The sequence below is a fragment of the Argiope bruennichi genome, chromosome 3 (assembly GCF_947563725.1).
Source record: "Argiope bruennichi chromosome 3, qqArgBrue1.1, whole genome shotgun sequence".
In the NCBI taxonomy this organism is placed as follows: Eukaryota; Metazoa; Arthropoda; class Arachnida; order Araneae; family Araneidae; genus Argiope; species Argiope bruennichi.
The window spans coordinates 101394537-101414644 of record NC_079153.1 but is presented as its reverse complement, the minus strand read 5'-3'; the positions used below and the strand labels follow the sequence as shown (position 1 = coordinate 101414644).

The following is a 20108-nucleotide window of genomic DNA, read 5'->3' as shown; positions in this document are numbered from 1 at the left end:
TTTTTCACTTTTTATGCAAAAATAAATATTTAATCCCCAAATCCTTGGATAATTTTTAGAAGAAAAATACTTATAAGCATGAAAACAACTTTTTAAATATTTAGAATGACTTTAATTAACATTTTAAAGATGGATTCAATTATTATGATACTCATTTTTATATGGAAAAATTAAAAGTATTTTCTCTTAATACATAACTTATTCTTTAAAAGAAAAATAAGTATGTTCATGTATATTATTCTTGAATTATAACTATAATTTAATTTTTAAGTGTTAAATAGTTATAAATAGAATTTTAACTATAAAAATATTTCAAAATAACTATTTTCATCTTAAAATCATTAAAAGTTAATTTTTAAAATTTTTGGATTTTAATAAAGATAAATTATTTATCATAACTCAATGAAGCTGTATTTACATCCAGAATAAAAGAGAGCAGTTGAATAAATAAAATTATATCTGCAAACATTCTAAATGTTAATAATTGAAAAGAAAAGGTAGAAAGCAGGTGTTAAGTTATGGAATGCATAGGCAGATGTTTCAAAATTTTTAGTAAGGGTACAATATGCTTTGTGCACTGCCCGATTTTCTGAAGAAAAACAAATCTTTTTTTTAAAAGTAAATGAAATTTTTTTTTTATCGGTTTCTTTAAGGTTTCTCTTGTGGATAATCATTATTTATAAATTTTATAAGATTATATATATATAATCTTGTTTGAAATATTTTTACAATGACAACCATTCTGTTTCTTGGATGTAATAAAAAATTAATGAAATATTTTTATGATATCAGTAATTATTTTTCCTGCTTAAAAATAAAATTATAATTCAAATATTAATTGAATGGATATTTATTTTTGAGGGTCATATTTTTAAAACATTCATTTTTGATTGATAAAAGAGTTAAATATTAATTAAAGCTTTCTGCAATTTTATATAAATAAATTTTTAAAAAACACATTTATTTTTCCATATAAAAATGAGTGTCATATTAATTGAAACCATCTCAAAAATGTTAATTTAAGTAATTCTGAATATTTAAAAATTTATATTCATACTTATAATTATTTTTCCTCTAAAAATTAAATTATAATCCTAGAATTTGGGGAATAAATATTTATTTTTGCATAGAAAATGAAAAACATATTAACTAAAACTGTTTGTAAATTGCTAAGTTAATTTGAAATAAATAAAAAAAAAAAAAAAAAGGAAGCAAAAAATTTTAGCCCAGATTTGAACTGCGGTCTTTTGAATGCTATGCCGGTGTCTTAATCACTATACTATTTGTGGCTCAGCAGCAGCGAGACATTATTAATATATTAGCTATGCATAAAGTTTGAGGGCCATTTTCACAAAATTGATTGACCACTGCACTTTAATATTCTCATGTGTGAACATTCTAAATGTATATTACCTTTATGCTAAATCTCATCCAAACTGAATCTTCAACCTCATGCCCTCTCCTTGCAAGATTCAGTCCTAAAGGCCAATATCAGCCTGGGTACATAATAATTATTGGAAAGCTCTCTAGGTCAGTCGTAGCACTACAATAATATTTCTTAGCAGCATTATAGTGTTTTTCAAATATTTGAAAGCAGTAATTTTAAGAACAATTTCAATTTTAGTTCCCTTTTGTAATTCCCAAATTAAAGCAGTATTAAGTTTCAGAATCTTGCTACTCATATAGTTGAAATTATGGAGCCAGTGTACTCTTGAAAATGCAATTGAAAATAAAATGTATTTAAAACAACAAATACTGTTAAGATATATATAAAAAGTCTAGATAAAAAAAACATCAGCATTTTTAAGAGAATGAACTATTAAGAAAAATATGAATAATTATGAGAATCTCGGCTAATAAGGTGATAGGATGTATGTTTAAGAGGGTAAGTGTCTATCTGTTAATCCTCTACTGTCCATACCATTCGATCGTGAGCAATTAACTTTGGCATAACCTATCAAGACATGGAAATGCGCACCTCAGAGCAATTCTTGATATTTTAAATTAAAAATTAAGCAAGATTGATGATTTTCTACCATTCCACTATTTTGAAATCAAAACAAAATTTGTCTTTTAGATTATGACAATTTAGTGATGTAATTTTTTTAGGAATTTTGATATTTCAAAAAAAATTCTTATAACTTTCTAAAATACTTAAATTGTTGTTATCAAATTAAAATCATTTTCTAGGCCATATCAAATTACATGGCTTTCCTCAATTGTTGCAAATGAAGAAAGAAAGATCCCAATTATTATCCGAGTAGTTTAAGTGCAGAATAAAAAAAAGGGAAGTTCCAATACCATAAAGATAACAAAAAATCTTTTTTAAAAAATTATCTAGATAATTTTGTTTTCGATAGCATTACAATGCTATGGAATTAAATTTCCTTTGAAATTCTAATATACAATAAAAGTAAACTGTTATTAAAATGGGATCTTTTGCAGTTATTTAAATTTTGATGCTTAAAAATAATTTTAAAAAATTATTATGAAATCTAGTTGTGCATAAGAAATTTAACTGAAATTATACAAAAGCATTATTTCTGGTGAATCAGCTGATCTTTAAATGTGACAATTGTTTACACAAACAATACATAATTGTTTATAAGTACAATCTTTAATAATAATTAAAGCAAATATTTGCAGGTATGTATGTGCGAGTCTGCACATGCATGTGCATGTCCATGCGTCTGTGTCAGATTTCTTTGCTTCTTACAAACAGGCTATAGGACAGATTATAAAACCTAGTTACCAAATTTGTCACTTTGGCACAAACATATGTAATTACTGTTAAGATTCTGATGTAAGAAATGTTTTTTAAGTTTAACTATATTTAAATACAACTACTCTCTCTTGTAATTTAATAAAATCATAAATATAGATTATTGTTCCTTTAGATTAAAGATTTCTTATTCTGAGCTTTTTATTGAACAACTCAGAGATAACAGAAATTACAAAAAAAAGATTTTGTAGTACACAGAGAACTTCACAGATGAAAGATTTCATTTACTATACATTTATATATTTTTTTAAATATGTTTTGATTCAATAAGCAAGTTATTGGATAAGTTGTAGCTTGTCATACTATTTAAATTAAGCCATAAAATTTATAGAAAAGTATTATTTTTCTGTGGGAAACTATTGTATATGAAATTTAATTCAAATATCTAACATCCAAAAATCCTGTGAATCAGCTAGGCAATATTAGTGTCAAATATGAAGGTGCTAGCAAGGTTGATGACAATATTAAAATAATTTCATTAGCATCATAACCATTAGATACAGAAATATCAAATCTAAAAGTTTATCTTACCCTTGAGTCCGAGGATCTTCCCATTGAGTAGTTTTGTTCTTATGGTTGACAAAGTACACTCTACCATTAGGATCAACTCGTTTTTCTACAAGTCAGAATTTAAAATGCTTTAGTTATATTAAATGATCAGAATAAAACAATATATTTTTTTAAAAAAATCTTTAAAAAATGAATTTAAAATGTTTTAACTTTAAAAAACAAATATATATTTCACTAAATATTGCAATCAGAACATTGAAAAAACATTAAGCTTTTATATACTGATAACATAAAATATTTGAGTTTTCCAATAATTTCCATTTTATTCTGTTAAAATCTCAAAAAAAAAAAAAAATTAATAATATTTTTTTAATTAGAAAGAAGTACTTGTGTATTAACATACGATTCTCCAAAATCAACACCACAACCATGTATAACTTGATCAATATAATAGTAAAATTTGGAGAAATGGAGATTTAGCATACTAAAATAAAATATTATTAACATACCCCATCCTTCAGGCAGTGGACCAAGAGGATCATCATCTTCTACTTGTACAGGTGTCTAAATTAAAAAATACTTAATTCAATTTCAAAATGTTGAAATTACAATGAAACAAAACATCTTATGAAAATAAAAAAATCAAATTTCAAATTTAATTGTTATGATAAATAAAATGTTACAGTAATTTTAATAAATTATGTGCGATTTATGAAATGAGCAATTTTGTTTTTATATCATGACTAAGACTTTTATGCAAAAAACATCAAAAAGTTTTTTTAAAAAATAAAATAATATCATTAAAATTACCAGCAGCATTACAATAGTTTTAATTCAAAGAAATATATAGTAATTAAATTTATAAATAGTAAGTGCTAACTGAAGTCACATTACTGAAAAATAAAATTGATATTCTGAGATAAACTGTTAAAATATAAAATGCATTCAAAAGCAAAAAATTAATTAACCTTGTACTATTATAATATATAATAATGTACATCATAGATTTCATTCAGATATTTTAATCGATACCTCAAGCAGAAAAAGATTAAAACAATGAGGAAGAATAAGTGATTAATATAAAGCAAACAAAGAGAAAAAATACTATTGTAATAAAGCAAATACTGATACAATTTCGTTTTAATTTATAAGCAAACCTTAAATTTAAAAAGGTCTTGTACATATACATAAACTTAATTAATTCTATTTATAATTTTGTGAAAACAGAATTAAAATCTGATATTATTTCTGATATTTAATACATGTTAAAGAAAAGTATTATTATGATTGAATTATCTTCAGCAATTAGATACAGTCCTTCAAAAAAGTATCCAAACTTTTCTTATAGTTCACAATATACAAATGTAAATTAAGCAAGATTTAATTAAAAATTTATAGATTTTAATTTCTAATTCATTTTCGTAAGCAAAACTACATTAAAATGCAATGATTGCAATAAATCCATTTAGAAATTTATTATTTTACTGTATTTATTTATATTTGTACTAATGTAATTTATTATTTTATTGTATTTATTTATATCCTTACTAATCATTTTTACATACCTGCAATCATTTGTACTGTATCATTTAACTTTTTCAAACATTCCATTTTATTATTATTATTTTATAAATCAAGAATTTCCTAATACTTTCAATAATTCTTATTGGCTCCTTTTTATATATACGTTACGTTTAAAAATTATTTTGCTTGAATGTCAACAAATTGAATAGGTCTGTTGTTGGCTTTCTTTTTTCATCATAATTATTTTGGAACATTAATTAACATTATGAATACTAAAATCATATTCAAACAATTACTTTATTTCATTTTTAATGTCAGCAAAGCAAAATAGTGATGATGCATACATTAGAAATATGTTTTGTATATTTAAAAAAAACTGAAATGAAATGGTTAAATTTTGCACAATGGTGTTTTAATGGCTAATTTTTTTCTGAATGCTTCTTTTCTCTTTCTTTCCAATTTTTAACATATATTTCATAATTAAAATTAAAGCATTTTCATGACCTTTACTAAGCAGAAGTTCAAAGGTTTGCAAGAAAAATCTAATATTCTCATTTAGTTGTTACAATTTATTATATCTGGAAGCATGGGAGAAAAAAAAACAGCATGTGTTATTTGACATTATATAACAGCATGTGTCATTAGAAGACTTGGCTTTCAAAAACTCATAATTCAATATTCAATTCTTTGAAGTGAAAAAGTTTTTAAAGTATTCATGTTAATTTCATTTGAAAATTTTGAATTTGCATTCTAAATTGGGCATTGTCATAAAAATTTCAATTCAAAGTAAATTTTAATATGATCATAATTATTTTGAAACATTAATTAACATTATGAATACTAAAATCATATTCAAACAATTACTTTATTTCATTTTTAATGTCAGCAAAGCAAAATAGTGATGATGCATGTTAATTTCATTTGAAAATTTTGAATTTGCATTCCAAATTGGGCATTGTCATAAAAATTTCAATTCAAAGTAAATTTTAATATGATTATAATTCTCAGCATAAACAAAAATAATATAATTTTTAATAACTTAGTTTAGAAATCCTTAGTTTCATTGTAATAATTAAATTAACTTCTGAATAACAAACAGCATCTATATACTATTTATTTTTTAGATTGTACTATTAGCCCATTTTTCAGAATTATCTCAATCATATGTTAAAATCAAATACAAAATATAACACAAAGAGCAAAATTGAAAAGAATTAGGAACTATGCAATTGAAATAAAATTACATACATGATATAGGAACCTCTGTTGACATTGTTGCATAGCTTGAGCTTGGTGTGACTGCCAATGTTGGTAATTTCTCACACTCTCAGCAGTTGGCCTTTGCCATGTAGTTGTCCTGGTATTGTGATCAACATAATACACCCTTCCTCTGTTGTCTCGTCGCATCTCCCATCTATAAAAGGCAAGCAATAATGTATCAAATGCATAAAATGTCACAAAAACAGATCTCATCTGAAAAATACAGACTTCAAATAATTTAGCACAGCCAGTCCATGAGTACATTGCTATAATTAATGTTATCCTAATGGAATAAAAAGACTTTAAAAATAGAATACGAATCAGTTTTCTCATAAAGCCTCAAGTATTTTTTATTTAAAAGTCAATTTATGGCAGAATTAAACAATTTAGCATGAAGTTGCAAGTATTAAACATTTCTTTTATGTAAATAGAAATTGAGTTCTTCACAAATATATGCTGGAAAGTTTACAGAATATTAATAAGAAAATTTACAAACAGCAAGATACATACAGTGGTGGCCAAAATCGAGGACACTTTTGAAAATCGTTATGTTTTTTAACTTTGTATGCTAATAGAAAATGTTACATTTCACAAAATGTACATATCTATTCTATTATATATCATTTTAAAGAGAATTTAATGCTGATTTCATTACAAAAAGCAAAATTCAAATATTTTCAATACAAAAGAAAGTTATTCTTACTTTAATCTATATAAAAAATACAGTGGTAAAGTGGATTGTAATTTCTAATTTTCCTGACAAATCACTAGTTTTGTTCTGGGAACCAATCAAATGTTAATAACTGCCAGAAGAAGATGACATGTTTAAAGTTGGAACAAGTCATTTTTGTGCTTTTTTTCTGTAGAAGGAAGAGTGTTTTTTTACGTAATGAAATTGCAAGTTGGAAATTTTGTTAAACTTTTTAATGTATATTTGGAATTTTTGTAGATAATTCTAATATTTATTCAAGGAGCAATGACATCAAATAAAAGAATAGATGGACATCTAGGAAGAGAACTAAGATTATTGTGTTACATAAATTTGGTCTTTCTTATGCTGAAATTGCAGGACAATTGGGTGGTTCAGTGACTACATCTGGTGTTCGAAAGTTTTATTTACGATATCAGGAGGCAAATTCAATAAAAAACAAAGCAGGAAATTTCTGAAAAAGGTGCATTGTATGTGTTGATAACTGAAGAATAAAAAGACTATTTCTCTAGGATAGAAGAATGTCATCAATCGTGATCAGAAGTTAATTGAATGATGCTGTCATTTATGTCAGTTCAAGAACAATCAGGAGAAGATTATTAGATTTTGCAATAAGAGAAAGAATTCAACAAAAAAATCCTTATCTTGATTTAGAGAAACGTATAAAAAGAGCACAATGGGCAAATGAAAAAAATTAATTGAACAGATGATCAGTGGTCACAAGTTATATGGAGTGATAAAACAAAGATATTGTTATTCAGTAGTGATGGCAAAAATATGTAAGACATAGAATTGGCGAAGAGCTACATCCTGACTGCATTCAGGCAACTATGAAGAACTCATTTAGTGTGATGATTCAGTCATGCATGTCAGCAGACAGTATTGGTCTCCTTCATGTTAATGATGGGACATTAAGCGCAAGAAAATACATTGACATTACTCTAGAACCAAACCTTACACCTTCAATCAGTGATCTCTTTCCCTACAAAGCATGATTAATTTTTCAACAGGATTCAGCTCTTTACTATACAGCAAAAATATTAATAGTACGGTTCAGTACAAAAAGCATTGAATTGTTATCATAGCCAGGAAACAGTCCTGACATCAAAAGCATAGTAAACTTATGGCACCATTTGAAAACTCTTGTACATATGAAGCATTCATCAAATAAAAGGGAATTAATTGTGGCTATAATTGTTTCCTGGCATCATGCAATAACGAAGGAAGAGCTTAAAACTCTCGTCAGTTCAATAAAACATCAGTGTGAAGCTGTAATAAAAAATAAATGTTGTCCTAAGTACTGATAACTCACTGCAGTCATAAGCATCTAAGGTATCTTGATAATTATTGCTGCTCAATTTTTTTTTTATTGTAAATATTTGAATTTCACTTTTAGTATTGAATTCAGCATTAAATTCTCGTTAAAATGAAATATAATAGTTTGATTTTGTGAAACATTACATTTTCTATAAACATACAAATTTATAAAACATAAAAATTTTCAAAAGTGTCCACAATTTTGGCCACCACTATATGTTTGATCCTGAAAAGTAAAGCCCTTTTAAAGGGAAAAAATTAAAAGCATTAATTTAAAAATATTTTAATTTTATTTATTCTATTAATCTCAAAAATCCATTTTCCAAAAGAAGTATAAAAGGAATAAATATTAATGTCTTATAATTATTATAAATTATTACATTCCATAAAAATCTTACCCTGCAGGTAGAGGTTGGGGTCTTTCCCAAGTAGTACTTCTAGTATTATGATCCACATAATATTTTCTTCCATACTGGTCAAATCTAACTTCCCAACTGTTAATAAAAATCAAATATTAGATATAAACCAATGGCAAAACTGAAACTAACATTTTCTAAGGGAGAAAAAAAAATTTATTCCTTTCCTAAATTTTTCTATGTAATTATTCAATTCAAAAAAGGTACAATATTTATATGGCATATCATAATGTATCTCTTGATAATAATGGAGAATATATGTGTCTATTAATACACTAGAAGCAAAGATTATGATTTAATATGGTCAAACTTGAATTAAACATACTCTGGAGAATGGAAATGTGAAACTTGGGTACATTTATAAAATATTTTAAATCAATAAAAAAAATCAAGCAAGATTTTAGAATTTAAAAAAATAACTTTCCAAAGTATTACTGTACAAAAAATGATTTTTACATTTTAAACTTCAAAAATATTGTTTCATACCTATTTGTTAAACAATCTTCCTCTAATTTTGGCAATAAATTTCATTGCAACAATACTTTTAATGTTACAATCAAATTCAAACATCATTCATTGTAAAAGTCGTGGATGAATTTCTTTTCATATTTTTTGGCAATGTCATAATAACTTTTTGTTTTTTGCATTTTGTTTCATCTATTTGTGTGTGTGTGTGTGTGGAATCTATAAGAAAGGACCATTAAGATATTGAATAATGAAATAAACCAAGTAGACTAAATGCTTATTCTTGCTATTTTTAAATCTTTTTATCTGCATGTTTCGCCACTCACATGCTGATGAACACTCTAATATGACAATAACACATACAATCTAAATTTAATACTAGAGAATCACTAATCTATGAAGAATAAGAAATTCAAGTAATATTCATTTTCAACTTTCAATCAGATGTTAAATAATGTTCAGAGAATTTTAAACTATCACTTAACTCCCTTAAGAGTGTTTATAGACACAATGAGCAGTGCAGGGACAAGGCAATTAAAATTTAAAAAATGCTACTTGAACTTCTACCTCAAATTGAATTTTATAAATACTTAATCAAAAGGACCAAGAATATCAAATCATACTATACATAAATGATTCAATTGAATTCGTACACAATAAATATTCTGGTAAACTAACTCATCAGCAAGGGCAGTTTAGTCAATAATAAAATAAGTTATTCACTATTCTATTTGAAAGAAGAAAAATTGTGTACATATGAATAATAATACCACCAATCAAAATTAAGGAATAAATTAAATTTCAGATATATCAAAAAACTTCCCAGTATTTAAGTTCCAACTTATTTTTGATTTAATAAAAATCAACTTATTTAGTTTGAAATATATACAGTATATTATATGTACTTTTTTTTCTTTATTTTTAATAAAACTTTTAAATGCAACACATAATTTATGACTATGACAAATTGATGTTGAAGCTAAATTTTACTAGCTTATGCTGTTCGCAAAACAAGGTTTTGTAAGTGATCATTTAAACAAAGGAGAAAATTAACCAGTTTTCAATTTAATCATCTATTATACTATTTGAAAAAAAAAATATGAAACATGGTAGTCAACAGCATTTGTAATGTTACTAAGTTTTAATATCATGATGAAATTCCAAATCATCAACATAATATTCAAATGTTTGCTTTCGCCAATGTTAAGATTTATAATTAAGATAAATTAAGATTTATAAAAATAACCTCCATGGACTTCATTAATTCCGAAATAGGATTTTTACTTTCATTCTTCTTTTGAAGTATATACTATCTTTAATCTGAACACACAATTATTAGTAGCATAGCGATTCAATTAAATTCATTTTTTCAAATAAATCAAATAACAGGACTAATTTTTTTTTTTAATTATATTCCATATTCATGGTTTAACAACTTTAAAAGTTAAGAATCTAGGTGCACAAAACTGATTGCCTAAAATGGAAAGTTTGAATAATACAATCATAACTTGGATATATATTTTAATTTATAAATTTACAAATAATTTAAGCTGAATACTTCATTAAAAGTTATAAATATAACACCCACCATAAGACTTTTTATAAATAAGATAAAAGAAATATTAAGGGCATGTATTACTTTATTATAATAGAAAGAAAATATTTTTTATAACTGACACGAAATAAAGTGAATGGAAAACCCACACTCCCCAATCATTCTTTAATAAAAATTTTATATCATAGTTGGAAAATGTTTACAAATAGAATATCATTTACCCAAGAGGCAGTAACTCTTCTTCACCATTAGCAGCTTGTCTTTGATTCCCAGATCTCTGAGATGCTTGTGCTGTTGAAGGTGCAGCAGTAGAAGGTACCTGACTAGTTGAAGCAGATGAACTGGGTAATGCTCCATTCATTGTTGCTGTTGCAATAGAAGTTGAAGGCCTCGGTGAGGGAATATTATTATTGACTGTGATGGGAAAAGGAGCCATTGCTTGTGCTCCTGTTTCTGGTGATACTGAAGGAAATAACATGCAATAATGTCAACTCACAATCTAAGAACATATTCAAAGTCCAAGTTCCAAAGTCAAATGTTTTGAAACATGTTAAAGTAATCATTAGTCACAAACTGAAAATTTATCTTTGCATAGTTACATAAAAGCAATTAAAACACTAAACTGATTCGAGCAATAATGCTCTTATTTTGCTGCATGTATTATAAAAAGGACAAGCCTTGCCACAATTTTTTTTAACTAATTTTTGAAATTTATTACAATTAAAATGCTTATTGCTTGGAAATAAAATCATAATTATTAAAAAAAATAAATCTTTTGAATTTTAAAATTCTATAAAAATGGCTTTGTGCAATAATATGTTTTAAATTTAACAGAACTAATGTTAGTTTTAATTAAATAAAAAAAACTGATTAAAACTTTGAAAAAAGTCTTTCAAAATGAGAAACTATTACTTAAAAAATAATTATGTGATCTAGATGCAAGTTCAGATTTGATAGCTCTAAATTCAGCAATCTATCTGATAGAGGGCTTTGAATAATTTTGGCATCCTGCTTTTTACAATTTGCAGACAGTCATCAATTCCAAAACATGATCATATTACAACTAATCAAATACAAACCATTTCAGTTATATTACAGCAAACTCTCAAATGTTAAGCACTTAAAAATATTTATACAAAATATTTTAAATATTAATGTCACATATATACATCATAATTCAACATGTAGATTAATATATGAGCAACTTCATGAAACAACTTGCATACAAAGACTATATTAATTTTCACTAACCCACAGCAGGTGAAACTGTAGAATCATTAACTATTGCTGGTAATGATTGATGTCTACTGTCATTCTGGAGTCTGCGTACACCACTATTAGGTGAAAGACCATTAGCTGGCGACACATTGCCACTAGGAGATGCTGGAGTATGATTGTTACTGCGTCTTGTCCTTACTCGAGCTCCTCCAAGTACATTGTTCGAAAGATAGGATGAGCTTTGATCTTCAACAGCTGAAAGTCGCTGCTGTGATCTGTTATTTGGTCGAAAATTGACATTATTACTGGAATGACTTTCATCTACATGATTAGCTAGAAAGAAGAAATTTAATTTTGTAATACCATGATAATAATTTTCATAATAACATGTAATTTTCAGAAGAAAAAATAACACATCAGAAAATTTTAGGTCTCTTGCATTCAAAGGCCAAAACAAAAGCTTTTTTTCAGATATAAAAATTACTTTGGTGTGTGTTTTTTGCATATGTACCAAACAATTGTGATTTCATCAAATAGGTAGAAGTGAAAGAAGAGCTGTTTATTTATTTATCAAGCAATATATAGAAAAGTTACACAAATTTTGAATTAAAATAATATAATACGATTGAAAAAGAAACTGAAAATCAAATTTGAAAATGAATAATTAAAAGAAATACTTCTAACAAAAAATTTTTGAAAAAAATCTTTGCTCACTGCATTTTACCCTTCATAGGAATAAGAATGCTTGCAACTATTTCTTGGAATTAGTTTGTTGCAAAAATTTAACACAATTTTGAGAAATCAAAAATAATATAATGCACATTTATAAATATATTATAAGGCAATTTTTTTTACAAGGCAAAAAAAAAGAAAAAGAAAGAAAAAAAAAAGAAAGTTTTGAAAAAAATTAATAAAAAATTAAATATTTGCTAATGATATAATTTTGAGAAATGAATATTTGCATACACATTCATAGCATTTTGTTTTTACCAGAACAAAAAGGAATTTTGAAAATACTAAACTAATAATAATCATCCAGAGTATCATTTCACATCATTTTGCAACTACCCCACTTTTTATCAACATTTCAAAAAATTAATACTCATTTTAGAAAGGGGAGGTTTAATTTATGAAAATTACAATATTTATTGCAAAACCAGTTTTTTTTTAACAAAACATTTACTTAATCCTATAAACAATAGTTTCAAATCTTAAGTGTACAGCAAGTGCAAAATAACAGGTGTTAAAGAATGGATAATGAAAAAAGAAAAGTTCATGAAATTAAGAGAATTCATCAAGCTGCCCCTTATTCAAAAAGTTTTCACAAAAATCTTTATTATTAGTCAAGGAACTTTTTTCATTTTGTAAACTTTGTATGCAATATCACTAATATCACTTAAAGAAAATAAATCATATTTTATAAACTGCATAGATATATCAACATTGATATCTAAGTAGAAAGTATTGATATATCAATTGACTATCAATGTACAAAATTATTTTGTTTGTTACGATAATATCAATATAAATGCATGCATTCTAAACAATGGTGTTAAAAAGTACATTAAAACAGATTTAATTAGTTTTATCAGCATTTAGTATTTCATTTATTTATTTTTACAATGAAAACTTCAGAAAAAAAAAAGGCAACTTTTACTTCTGTGAGCAAAACAAGTGACTCTTATTAGAAAGGTTCTAATTTCTAGGTCTAACAGAAACTTTTCATCATATGAAATTTCAGCCAGGAAATTCTGTCAATTGCATCATAATAATCAGTGACTATTTACCCATCTAGAGAAGAACAGACCACCACCTAGAGCAATTTTTTTTTTTTTTCTTAAATGTTTGACATTCTAAAAATTCTTAATAATTTTACATACTTTGTGTACCAATAAAACCTACTTTATCAGGAACACATCTCATAGAATATGAATATCAATCTTCAAAATCATAGTATGGTTTCATCAGTATGTTTCAGAATTATTGAAATACTTGCCAAATACTGGCCATAAATTGAAAAAAAAAATGACAAATTTGATAAGATATTGCTTAAAAAAAATTGATAACAATAATGCAATTTAAAGTTTAACCAATGTTTCAAAGCTAGAGAAAAAAAATAATTTTAATTTCAAATTCCAGAAAGTAAATTCCGAATTCCTTATAAATCCTGAACACAACACTCTAAGATACTGACATGTCTTCAAAATTTCTAATAAAAAAAATAACCTTTAATGGATCAATTTCTTTCTTTAGGATCAAATAAAATTTCCTGGAACATTCTTTTTCTCCTATTGCTGCTTTTGCAAAATAAATAATGCCATTAAATTTGTCAATTGTTACACAGATATATTAATTATCAAAGATTCTTTTCAAAGTTATGAACTTCTTGGATTTAAATGCATACAAAGTGTACTATAAAAAATTTAAACCCATTTATTTTTTTTAAAAAATAGTTATTTCATGCAATCAAAATTAAACACACACACACAGTAAAAATACATGAAAATTTTCATTTCGGTTTTAAGGAATTGAGACTATTTACTTCCATTTTCTGCATTTTAGAATAACTATTTAATAGAACAAAACTTTAACTCAGCATAAAAATAATTACTAATATTACGAAACTTAAAAACTGAACATATAAAAATAAAAAAGCACGCTCACCATCATTGGTTACATTTTCAGAATGCCCCCTCAGAGGAAACCTAGACAAATCAATGTGTAGACCATCAAGAACAGTTACCAGATGGCTTGAAGATCGGCCTGTTTTGCCATTAACATTCAGTTCAACTGGGCAGGGCAACTTTTCCACTAAAATTCAGAAAATTTAAAATATGACCATGTTATTTTGTTAAAATGAAAGTTCTTTTAAACATAATTTAAAAAAAAAAAAAAAAACCTAAACACAAACTTTAAAAAAGATGAAATTTTTAAAGATTATTGAATAATTAAGAAACAAGATTAGAACAAATTTCATACAAAATAACTGAAATACTAGAGCACATAGATTATAAACATAAATGAGAAAGAGAGTGAAGAGGATTTATGAAATATATTATTCAAGAAACTTTTTAAAAAATATCAGAAAGTGGAATAGGTATATAAAATAACAGTATTGTTCATAATACCAACATTTTTATATTTATGCTACAACAATCCCAAATCAGTAAATGTACTGACCCTGTTTATTAAAGTACAACTGAATTAGCTGACAATTAAAGGGGGGGAAATAATAATCCCTTAAAATCAAGTAAACATTCTACAGTCTTTATTATTATTGTCTTAATATTAGTCTCACTGATAATTTGATTTCTTTTCATCAACAGTTTTTAAAGTAAAGCCAGATAAAAAAGAATCTGTTTACATGAATATAAATCAATTTATCATTCTCATAAACATTTTTCAAAGGTTCAATAAATTATGTGTATTAATTGCTAACAATGCATTGATTAAGATAGAAAATTTTAATAAAAATTCATTAAATTTAGTAAATTTTATGACATTTTAATAAAATCACACTTTCATAATTTGTATGAATGTGTAAAGCAGATTTATTTAATACTTAAGGAAACTAACCAGCTACAATTTCACTCTTTAATTTCTAAAAAGGATAATTTTGAAGAACAATATACCAAGATAAAAAGTTAAACTCAATGACTTTTTACAGTTGCAACTAAAGAGGATTAATTTTAATACAAAACCATCTGTGCTAAATTTTAAAAATAAAATTTTGAAAACAATCCATTTTAAAATAAAAAATGACAGTAAAAAATTAAAACAAATGACTGACAAGTAAGAGAGGAAATTGCAAGTTTACATATAAAAAATATCAAATAATGCAAAAAAGAAACCAAGCATTTTTGCAAAAATCCGGAATTAATAGGGCTATTAAATATTTTTCTGCAATACCTTAAGTAAAATATTTCAGAACAACTTCTTTTAGGTTATATGATATTATAAATGAAAAATTTTGTAATTAAATTTGAATTAGTATCAATCTATTAAATTCCTATTATTGAAATGTATAAAACTGAAACATACATTTGCCATCATGTTTCACGAGTATTTTATATAAATCTATAGTTCCTTCCCCTAAAAGTCCATCTTTCATCAGTGAACTATGGTTCAGCACTCGGAAATGCAATTTTGAGTAAGGAGTAACAAGTCTAGAGTAAGATCAAAGAATTAAAAAAAAAAATTATTATTCTTCAATTGCAAGCATCAAAGATAAATCAAACTAGTATAGCATATAATACAATATAATTTTTTCTCATATTAAATATAGTAAAAATCTATATAAATAAAAAATAGTACATATTAAGATAGTTTATTTGTAATGTAACTTTATAAATCTAATAAATGATATAAAGTTAAAATTCATTTAAAATGACAACTATTTTAATAAAATTTAAATTATTCTAATATTAAAATTATTGAAAAATAATTAAATATTTAGTCATTGTAAGAAAATAAATCAATTTTATTTTACTTTTTATTGAAATGTCTATATATTTTGAATTCTTAGGTCATTGAAAGATGTCAAATTGATTAACAAGAATATTTTTTTTTTAAAGTATACCGAATAAAAAAAAAAAAAAATTATCTAAGCAAATACTTATACCATTAAAAAATTTGCAAATTTAATAATCATGTTTCCATGATTCATACTATGTTCATTTCTTCTCAAAGAAACTATAATCACTCATAAACATTTTAAAGAAGAAAAAATTTTCAAGTGATTAAGATGAGGGAACATATGCTACGTTTTTGAAACAACATATATATGTCTCTATGCTGCAGTCATAATGCAAAATTATAATAAAACAAAAATATATTGATTATTCTTCGAAAAGCTTTCAATTTAATCTGAAAATTTACTATTATACTACAACACTTTATTCTTAACTCATTCAAAATTAAAATCCTGTAATTTTTATTAATAAAGCAAAGTGTCTTCTAAACAAAATTAAACAAATTAATTAAATCAAACAAATAAAAAACTATAGACAAAAAAAAATAGTTCCAAAGCTAAGCACTACTAGCATTCACCTTTAAACATATCCTGATTAATTATGAACATATTATTGATATTTATCTTCTTTAACCATTATTTATTTAATCAAGAAAAATTTACAGATTCCATAAATTATGGTCAAATAATCTTAATTCTTAATGCAGAAAAATAAAATTCAGTAGCATGCAAAATGATCTTCAAAATAAATTTTTATTAATTAAGATTATTTCCTTATTCCTTAATTCGGAATTTACAACATGGCATGGTTTATTTTTTTAATTTGTTAAAATCTTGAAATGTTCTGCCACAATAAAAAGAAAACAAAGATAGCAAGCACTAATATACTTTTGACACAATTAAATTACAAACAAGAAAGCAAATGTAAAAACTACTTCAATATCAAGTAAGGAAATACAAACATCAGAAATAATATTGATATTCAAAAGCTAGAACAAGCTACAAGTAAAAGTAATGGCAATGAAAAAAATTGTGACAATATTATACAATTTATTAATTAAATTATCTCAAATATATAGAAAAATAGTTTTAACAAACGAATGTTATTTATCATGCTTATTGATGTTTTCCATATAATTTTCATATTATTGATATTAAAATTTCTATTTTTCAGAATATTGAAATTTTTTAAAAATAATAACTGATTGAGGCAAATAAAGTGTGCATTCTTTAGTTAATTTATCTTATTTTGAAAATGAGTGTTATGAATCAATTGACCATAGTTGACCATATACAAGGAATTAAAATAACGGAAAATAATAGATGCAAATGAAAAAGAGTAAAAATTCATTTTTAATAAAATTTTAACTTACATAGGAAATGACTCATCCCATTTTGGATTGCAGGTATTTTTACAATATTCAGTTTTCACTGGAACTCCACCATCAACACTAGCTTCTACATATGGGCTCGGTTTAAAAAGGATGCTTGAAGCATTGAGCTTGGCGGAAACAACTAATCAGAAATCAAGCAAATAATACATTAAAAAAGTGCCCTGTGTCAAGCAAACAAGTTGGATGAAATAATTTCTTTTTTAAAAAAGGGAAATTACTTACTTGTTACATTCAACTCAAATAATGAGCTAGTCTGACGCATAGCTTCACCCATTGCTGGATATCAGGGGCTTTCTTGAAAGCTAAATTAGAAGAAGAAAAAAATCACATTTGTAATATTTTGTGAATTTTTTATATAATTTTCTGTTCTAATATTTGCAGTCATATAAATAATAATACCTTTAAAAAAATTACATAAATATCCTTAAATAATGCTATCTACATATATTTTTCTGAAACAGCAAATTCACATGAAAAAATGAAGGTTTCTGCAAGATCAAATAGTTTGTAATTTTACTTATGTTAATAACTGGATTATGTTCCAATAACAGTATAAAATCTTTCATTTTCCTATTAATACAATAAATTAATTAGAAAATTATTTTTAGAAGAGTACTATTTTATATTAAGCAAATGACTTTCTGACCAAAAATATATTGAATTATATAATATAGCACAATATCAATATAGGACCCAATTAGCAATTATGAATTACTGGAATGCTTTTATATTTATTATTAATTGTTTACATTTATTTTTATTATTAGATGGAAACTAGTTTGTATAGATTTTTCCCCCCTTCAGATTTGAATTTCATCATGCCATATGTGTTGTATGGGGTTTTCTACCAAAGTTTCTATAATATTTTTTTAAACTTCCAAGTAGTATATAATAATAATTATTCTATCAATAATTTATGAATCAGTATTAATACCAATAGCCATCTAAATAATTTATATAACTAAATAACATTTCATCAATTTAATAAGGCTTTTTCCATATTAAAGGAACAGAAAATTTTAAATTAGATACTATTTCTTGGATCTTTTAGGTGAACAAATTATACACATTTAAAATGCTAAACTATCACTATAATTTAAAAATAAAATTCAATCAATATCAGGTTAATAAAATTTAATAATACAAAATTAAATCAATGCCATCATGAATTCCTACCCAAGTTAGAAACTAATGTAATAGAAAGTTCTACTATTCTATTACATCAGAATATACATAAATCTAATAAATTACATTGATTGCCTCCCTTTTCATATAAACTTTCTTTGAAAGAAAAAAGAAATTAAAATTAAAATACAATATTTTCATTCTCTGTATCAATGAATTTCAATTTATAATAACATATTTTTTAAAAAAATCTGTAAGCAACATGTGTAATTTTTTGTTAAAAAAAATCAAATTCCAAATCGGCACTTCTGCAGCACTATAGTTGATGTATTCAGAAAATCTACATCTACTATGTCAATACTATTTGAGTTGAAAGTGCACAGTCATCTAACTATTCCCATATGGCATGAATAAAAATAAATTTAAAAATTAAATTTCTGTATGAAGGAAAAAAATAAGATGCAAAGGAAAATATTGCTATTTAATACATTTTAATGCATATTTTAATCTATCTCTAAAGACTGCAATGATATTATATCAATATAATTTCAGTAATACTTCAAATTCCTATTATTTCACACTATTGCACAACATACAGTTATTTAAACTCTACCACTACAACAAGAAAAAAAATACTCTGAATATATTCAAATCAATATTATAATTCAATATACTCAATCATGAGTAATTTTTTAAAATAATTAGATATCAACAAACAGAAAATTAAGATGGAAATATAAGCTAGAAATGTTTAGTCAAAATTCTATCCCTTATAATTAAAATTTAATACATTCAGATTTTAAAATATTAAGTTATGATCTATATTTTAATAATAGTCTATTAGACCAAAACAGATTTTGAAATACATTTAGCAAATATGAACTACTATTATTTACCATTAGTTTTTTTTTAGATTAAAATTCTTTAATAATGCGAATTTATATATATTTATAAAATTAAATAGGGTAAAATAATAGGTTCAAGCACTCTACATTTTTATCTTCGTATTTTTTCCAGCAGCGCAATTGATATTATGTAAATAAATTTGAAGGTTATTGCTTAAGAACAATTTGATACTTATTTATAAGATTTAAAGTGTTAAAAAAATGAGATATCAATTGGCAGTTTCTAATATGTTTATATTTTTGTAGAGTTTTAAAAATCATATACGTGATTCAAATATAAGGGGAGAAAAGCAAAAATTACTACAAAATCCGATAGATTTAGTGTCATTTTAAATATTAAAAAACTTCAGGAAGTTTTGAGGTGACAATAACAATTTTATGTTTGGTTTCACATTGCGACGTATGCCATAAAAACGTCTACTTTCATTAAAAAGATACCAAGAACAGACATTCATGA

General features: G+C 24.8%; 1 protein-coding gene across 1 annotated transcript in view; it reads right to left on the bottom strand.

Moving 5' to 3' along the window:
• Positions 1-20108, bottom strand: part of LOC129962720 (E3 ubiquitin-protein ligase Su(dx)-like) — a 34441-nt gene that overhangs the window by 13912 nt on the left and 421 nt on the right. The window contains exons 2-11 of the mRNA XM_056076661.1: positions 17844-17923; positions 17601-17742; positions 15798-15922; positions 14421-14567; positions 11790-12089; positions 10760-11000; positions 8501-8596; positions 6065-6230; positions 3802-3856; positions 3314-3398 (exon numbers count right to left, since the gene is read on the bottom strand). Coding sequence (XP_055932636.1) covers positions 3314-3398; positions 3802-3856; positions 6065-6230; positions 8501-8596; positions 10760-11000; positions 11790-12089; positions 14421-14567; positions 15798-15922; positions 17601-17742; positions 17844-17895 — 1409 coding nt within the window. The 5' untranslated portion in view covers positions 17896-17923. The remainder of the gene's footprint in view (positions 1-3313; positions 3399-3801; positions 3857-6064; positions 6231-8500; positions 8597-10759; positions 11001-11789; positions 12090-14420; positions 14568-15797; positions 15923-17600; positions 17743-17843; positions 17924-20108) is intronic.